Raw genomic sequence first — 7,350 nt, 5'->3', positions numbered from 1 at the left:
TAAAAAAAAAAAAAAAAAAACATGTGGGATTTGGACCAAAATTAGGTCCTAAATGGCTCTTGGGGTTTTGCAAATCCCAGCTGGTCAATATTAATTTGTCACTTTTCCAAGGTAAAGGTAAATGGGGGCAATGAACCAAATTAGGTTTGTGGGAAAAAATCTTTCATTCTTGTTAAGATCGTGACCGGTTTCGAGAATGTGTTGCGCGAAATTTGATTTTTCGGGTTTGTTGTTACGCGCCGCGGCAAAGTGTTCGCAAATACCTAGTATCCAGTAATAATAGAAACGGTAAGAATAATGTTAAGAGTTTTGTATAGTAAGAAACAGAAAGATTACCTCACGTTCTAGCTTTTTTTAAACGAACTTTAATTTATTATTATTATTATTTTCGGAACTTACCCCTATCAACGACAAGCTGACACCCAGGAAGACTGGGAAGAAGGACATTTCAGGTAAGAAGCTTTGACATAATATGATTAAGTCTTCTTAATTGGCCAAGAGCCATGTGGTTAAACACTAACTTGCCTCATGAGCACAGCTGAAGTCGCGTCGTCTATATCCAATTTTGTGTTTTCAAAACCCTAATCTTAATGCCCTAATCTTGGGGTCGAGTGGATTGGAACACATCATATTTAGATTTTTTTTTTTTTTTTTTTTAAAGTGGGAATGTACATCATCTGAAATTCTGAATATTAGCGTGTTTTCTGAAAGTTCTTTCAGTTAAAACATTACCTATTCAATTCTAATAACCCAACACTCTATTTTATTCAAATATCGATGGTGTTATTGCTTTAAATGTTGTTTGCGTTTAAGAGAGACACTATTTTTGCTTTTTTTCTTTTTATTTTAGCTCATCTTTACACACTACTTCTAAAAGTTAGATCTTAGGATTTTACCTTATCGGTTTTCTATTTGTAACGTGTCTAAAAGCGGGTTTATACGCTACGTCTTATTGTGTCAGTTAAATTTATCAATGGTTCCCTTTTGGAAACTGAAATGGCGCCCGTACTGAATCGTAGGAAATCCAAGATGGCGCGCCATCCGAATCGGTTCCGTTTCCCGAAAGGATCTAAAAGCGGGTTTATACGCTACGTCTTATTGTGTCAGTTAAATTTATCAATGGTTCCCTTTTGGAAACTGAAATGGCGCCCGTACTAAATCGTAGGAAATCCAAGATGGCGCGCCATCCGAATCGGTTCCGTTTCCGAAAGGAAAAAACACCTATTCTTGATCCTATTTCCCCTTTTCCTGCTTTTTTTCCGGGCTTGAAAAATTTCTAGGAACAAGCATACTTTTATTCGAAATGATACAAGTTTGGATTAATATGGGTAAAAAAATTAATTCGGTAAGATTTTTGTATAGTAAGAAACAGAAAGATTACCTCACGTTCTAGGTTTTTTTAAACGAACTTTAATTCATTATTATTATTATTATTATTTTTAACCACCAAATCCAATGGAATTTCGGTGGTCTTTTTTCATTTTATTTATTAAATTATGAAAATTCTATAGGTAGATAAGCTCTTATTTATTTGGCGTAGAGGGAAAATCTTTTGCCAAGGATCCACTGAATTTGAATTATCTTTTATTTTAAAAAGAGAAAAATTGTTGAAAACGTTTTTGTTTAAGTTCTACATTTATTTTAACTCTTAAATTAATACCATATTTATAGAATAATAAATGAGAAGGATGACAGTTAATTAGGGTTTTCTTATTTTTTCTTAGGACAAGTTAACTTATTGTTTAATTAAGATTTTAATTAATTATTACCTATGTCGCTTTTTTGTACGTGCTAGAATATTTATTTTTTATACGAAGAATGAAATGTAAGGCTGATTAGGCTGTTAATGTGATGAGAAAAGATTGGCGTGGGTACTTTAAGTATCTACAAAAAATTTACTGTAAGTATAACGACTGAAATTAAATCAAATTAATAACAAACGAAAACTGGAGACAACAAACTAAAATGTACCAGAAATCGACACTGAATTTTAAATTCACAACAAGTGAATTGGACCATGATTATAGTTATGCATGTTGAATGTGGATTTGTTTAAGGTTAGCTAATCATTTTGCTTTAAACACATTTTTGTTCAGTTTAATCCTGCTGATTTAGAAAAGGCTGATTTCTTCACTAAAAGCTTAAATCCAAAACTTTCACTTTTTCTTCCTTTAAAGCGCTTTAACACTATTTTGCTTTAATTAAAAATTATTTCATACATATTTGTGTTTTCCGTCTAATTATTTTAATTCGCAATTTTATTCCCTCTTATGCGCCTGCTTTTTTGCCTCAGCCAGTTTTAATTTAAAGGCCATCCAAGCTACAAAATCACAAACTTACAATTACCCTCCATGAAATTTTTTGACACTTTGTTTTTACCTTAATTATTAAGCGAGTTTTATGCTAGGTACTTTATAATCCAATTACCCTCCATGAAATTTTTTGACACTTTGTTTTTACCTTAATTATTAAGCGAGTTTTATGCTAGGTACTTTATAATCTAGACACAAGGGGCTGTATATATTTTAGACACTAGACATTATTGTTGGCTATTTTTTCTCTATATTTTAGGCGTTTGTTCGAGTTCTACTATTTATTTAATTATTCATCCAGTATATTTATTTCCATTGAATTATTATTTATTGGTATTTTTATTCGTGTCATATTATAAACTTATATTTATTGAATAATTTCAATGTTTAGTTTGAGTGTATTATTTTAACCAAAAATATTGTATACCTACCTACATCTTCAGTTAGGACCTTTATTTAGGTTTTCATGTTACCTACAGAGAGCGGTAGGTACCTACGCAGTAGCTAATGTAGGTACATAAATGATGGTAAAAAAAGAGGAACATTTTAATTAGGTACCTACATAATTATTTACTCATTAGTTTTCGAAATTAATTATTATTATTTCTCCCAAAATGAATTTAATTTTAAAAAAGCCGAAATAATAGAAATTTATTTGGAGCTGTGGAGTTTTGGAGGCGGATTATTGAAAACTGATTTATTTAAGTCGGAATTTCCAGTTGGACTTTTTTCCGACATCAAGAAATTTTTCCAAGAACGTTCGATTTTAGTACTCAGGTTAAGGAGTCAGGGATGTAAGAAATGAATTTGGATAATGAAGGAAGAGTTTCGGATTTTGCTAAATTTGTCTGTCAAACAAACAGCTAGTAAATTTTGAACAGTTGGTTGACTTTTGATAAATTTGGCAAAAGTGTTCGACACACAAAGGAATTTTTCTGGTTTGGTAGATTTTTGCCCCATCGGGCCTTCGAGGGCCAGCCAGCTAGGGCTCTTTTTTTTTCTTTTGAGTTCCACAATTTTACTGAACTACTTTATAGTAATGTAAACTGAACTGTATGGTAAACCTAGTTGAGAATCTAGAAGCGGTTAGAAACTCATAACTTTGCATAGCTATGATGAAAACTTACTTTTTACTTTCCTTATCCTAAAAGGAAAGTAATGTTTTATAATTTATATGATGGAATATGGAATGAGGTGCTAGATTTTTTTTCTTTTTTCTTTGAATGGGTATTTTGTACAATTGATTCGTTATTAATAAAATTATTTCATATTTTCTATGGCCAGGATAAGGCGTATGACTCAAGCGGAAAAAGCTTAGACTATGGAATTTAAACACTTGAAAAAGTTACCTTTTTTCACCATTTAAACTTAAAAAGTTAGACGAAAACAATTTAATTTTGTACGTTTCTTACGTTTCACTATAACGATTATAGGTACTTAGAATTTAAAAGTTATCAGAAATATTTAATTGTTACAACTAGTTCTATTTTTCTGTCTACTTAATCCTCTAAATATTATATATTTTACTATATCTCTATCACATTATTTTATTGTAGAATGCATTTTTCGTTTATTTTTGTAGGGAAAACAAGGCAGTTGTTTTGAAAAGTCATTCGTTAAGTCGTCACGAGCAGTAAGCAGTAACAGTGAATTCCAAGGAAACTTGTAAGGAAATGCATCACCAAGAGCTACTGGAGCTTCATCGAGTGACAAAACTGAAGAAAAGGTCAAAAGTGATGACTCCAAGAATGGAAATTCCGAGGTAGAAACCAAGGAATTAGATTTGACAGCAAAAGAAGTTTTCCAAAAAGTCACCCAAGAAAGATCTGAAACCCCAGATGCGGAATTGATTCGAAGCAGAATGATGCCAATGCGAACGTCTTACATTGGCGCTGGGGACAGCAGCAGCCGAAGTGAGACGCCAGACTCTAGACTGGACGACATTGAAGATGACACGCCATACTCCCCTGTCAGCGTCACCTCTTCCTTCTCACCTCCTCCTGAGATGATACTAGGACACGACCAAACTGTTGATAACGTTCTGGATAATATGACCACCTCAGTCATCAATCCAGACATGAGCGCCTCCGTCATGATGAGTTCCTTCTATGGCACTCTCCCAGGAAGTGAGGACAACGAAGGTAACATTGCATTCGAACGAGCATTAGACGAACACAGATCCGTGCGAGGCAACGACTTGCTAACGGACAACGCTACCTCAGTGACGTCCATCAATACGGTTCCCAAGGACACCAACGGAAACGCCAACATCCGACAGAATTTGAACGAACAAGAATCTGCGTTTATTGGACAATCACTAGCGACCACCCAGAGTACTGTCTCCAACGATCCGATCAAAGACTGGGGGAAACCTTTGGGTCTGCCCCCACCTCCGTCTCCCAAGAATAAACGAATTTTGGTTTGGAATCCTGTGGAAGAATGGGGTAGACCTTTGGGATTGCCTTCACCGGTTCCTCTGGTGGATAACACAGATGATACGTGTGCAGACAACATCAATGTGGAACTTACCCCTATCAACGACAAGCTGACACCCAGGAAGACTGGGAAGAAGGACATTTCAGGTAAGAAGCTTTGACATAATATGATTGAGTCTTCCTGTCCAAATACGAATTGGTCAATTTGAAGCTGGGAAGAGAGTTTATCGTTTTATTTTCACAAGGGAAAAAATGGTTGAATAAAAAAAGGTCTACAATTTTGTGACTATAAAACAGTACATACCTGACAACATAAACTTACCAAAAAGCTCCTGTATTTCCTCAAGGGCAAAAACAAAACTCAACAATTTCACCTAACTTTCCCTTGAGGTGATGTGAAAATGGAATGTAAACTTAACAAAGGCGCGGTTACATTGGATCAGATATCGGACGACAAAAGGCTAAATTTCTTTATAACTTTATCCTAAACGGATAAGATTCCCTCTCAAATAGGCTGGCTTTGTCCTATCATGTCCACCTTCTCTGCGATTTCCGGGCGATAAGACCTCTGTTGTTACTGTTCCCTCTATCAAATCCCTTCAAATATGTAATAACAAAAAATAATATTTAATTGTTACAACTAGTTCTATTTTTCTGTCTACTTAATCCTCTAAATATTATATATTTTACTATATCTCTATCACATTATTTATTGTAGAATGCATTTTTCGTTTATTTTTGTAGGGAAAACAAGGCAGTTGTTTTGAAAAGTCATTCGTAAAGTCGTCACGAGCAGTAACTTTTCCCTCTACTGAACAAACAAAGTGAATTCCAAGGAAACTTGTAAGGAAATCGAAAACCCATTTCCAATCACATAGTTTCCTTAGGATAAGTTTTTTTTTTTTTTTTAAACCCATTTCCAATCACATATTTTCCTTTGGATAAGTTTTTTTTTTTTTTTTTTTTTTTTAATGAGCTTTGTATAATAGATTGTTTCTTCTTCTTGTGGGGTTGATTGGAAATTCGGTGTCCCGCAGGGACCCTCTGAATTTTTTCCCCCAGAAATTTTTCCTGAAAGGTTAGTCTACTTTGCTATCAAGTTTAGCCTGTTCAGCACATAAAAGAAGTACTTAATTCAATATTTGGACTTTGGAATTACTTTAATACTTGGACTATATTGAGCGTTTGGGGGTTACTTGGACCTTTGTTTTCTGATCGTGATCTGGAAGCTCACTGACCTTCTTCTCAGTCAAAACATTTATACAGGGTGCGGCAAAAGTCCGACCGCACCCTGTATATGAAGTGTAGGGAAAATCATATTAAGATTTTCAAAGTGATGGGGAAAATTCATTTGATGTATTAGCACGAAGAAAAAAAGTTGGACAGGAGGAAATACCATGTAGACGAGGGAAAAAATTGGTGGGAATAGGAAATTATTGGAGCTCACAAGTTTCGATGTGAGAAGGGCTTTAAAATATGGGTAATTATAATTACATATTGTTGGGACGGTGCACTTTAGTTCTCTGGAGGTTGGTGGTTCAAATCTTTGCAAGTCATAAAATTTTATATTTTGGTATTTTTCTTCCTTTTTTTACATTTATTTACGGGAATTCCCGTTGTAATAAAACAAAGTACAAGATAAGATAATTTTAATGTAATAATCTAATGGGTTTATTATTATCACAATGGAATGATGAATAATAACAATGGAATAACTTCACCAACTTTGTTCTTAAAATAATAAAAATAAAAGTGAGAGGAATAATTATGAAGAAAAGGAATTAAAGAATAATATTCCTGAAAAGTACAATGTACAATAGGAACACGAAGAAAATTAATGATGAATGGAATTTTACATACACTCGAGTGCGAAAAATTTGGGACACTTTGCTTTTCCATTCCTTTACTCTGACAGCCTTTTCTGAATGGGTTAAAAAAACTTTTTTTGGTACCGGATAAAAGCTCATATTGTTGTCTTTAATGTATCGTCTTTGGATTTCTGGTTGGCTCTATTTTCAATAGAAAAATTGGAAAAAAAAATAATAAATAAATAAAAAAATAAACTATTACCACTTATAATACACTTTGCTTTTCCATTCCTTTACTCTGACAGCCTTTTCTGAATGGGTTAAAAAAACTTTTTTTGGTACCAGATAAAAGCTCATATTGTTGTCATTAATGTATCGTCTTTGGATTTCTGGTTGGCTGTATTTTCAAAAAATAAATAAATAAATAAAAAAAATAAAATAAACTATTACCACTTATAATAAAAAAAAACGCATTACTACTTATTATAACCACCAACAGATGACACCCGCCCGTATAGGAAAGACCAAGAGTGACTTTTCAAATGGAACTTGCGTTAAGCCCTAGTCGAAAATTATATAAACCCGTTTTCTCTTTTATTTCATTTAAAATTAAAATATTATTAAAAATAAATGTTGTCGAATATATCGGAGGAATGTGTTTTTATTTCATTGAACCAATAGTAAAAAAAATAATAAAATCGGAATTATACGTACATGGAATACACCTTCATTATCCTGCCCGAATAGGACTGAAAAGTCCCTTTACCCTAGCAGTCTAAACAAGGTCTCGTATAT

General features: G+C 33.4%; 1 protein-coding gene across 1 annotated transcript in view; it reads left to right on the top strand.

Moving 5' to 3' along the window:
* The window catches only part of LOC113467620, an 8,549-nt gene extending 3,641 nt beyond the window's left edge, over positions 1-4,908 (top strand). The window contains exon 2 of the mRNA XM_026823882.1: positions 3,995-4,908. Within this exon, the coding sequence (XP_026679683.1) occupies positions 3,995-4,908 (914 nt within the window). The remainder of the gene's footprint in view (positions 1-3,994) is intronic.
* Positions 4,909-7,350: the final 2,442 nt, after the last annotated feature.

This window comes from Diaphorina citri, unplaced genomic scaffold, assembly GCF_000475195.1.
Source record: "Diaphorina citri unplaced genomic scaffold, Diaci psyllid genome assembly version 1.1 scaffold512, whole genome shotgun sequence".
In the NCBI taxonomy this organism is placed as follows: domain Eukaryota; kingdom Metazoa; phylum Arthropoda; class Insecta; order Hemiptera; family Psyllidae; genus Diaphorina; species Diaphorina citri.
Note: the sequence above shows the minus strand (reverse complement) of the source record. Positions and strands in the feature narration are given on the sequence as shown.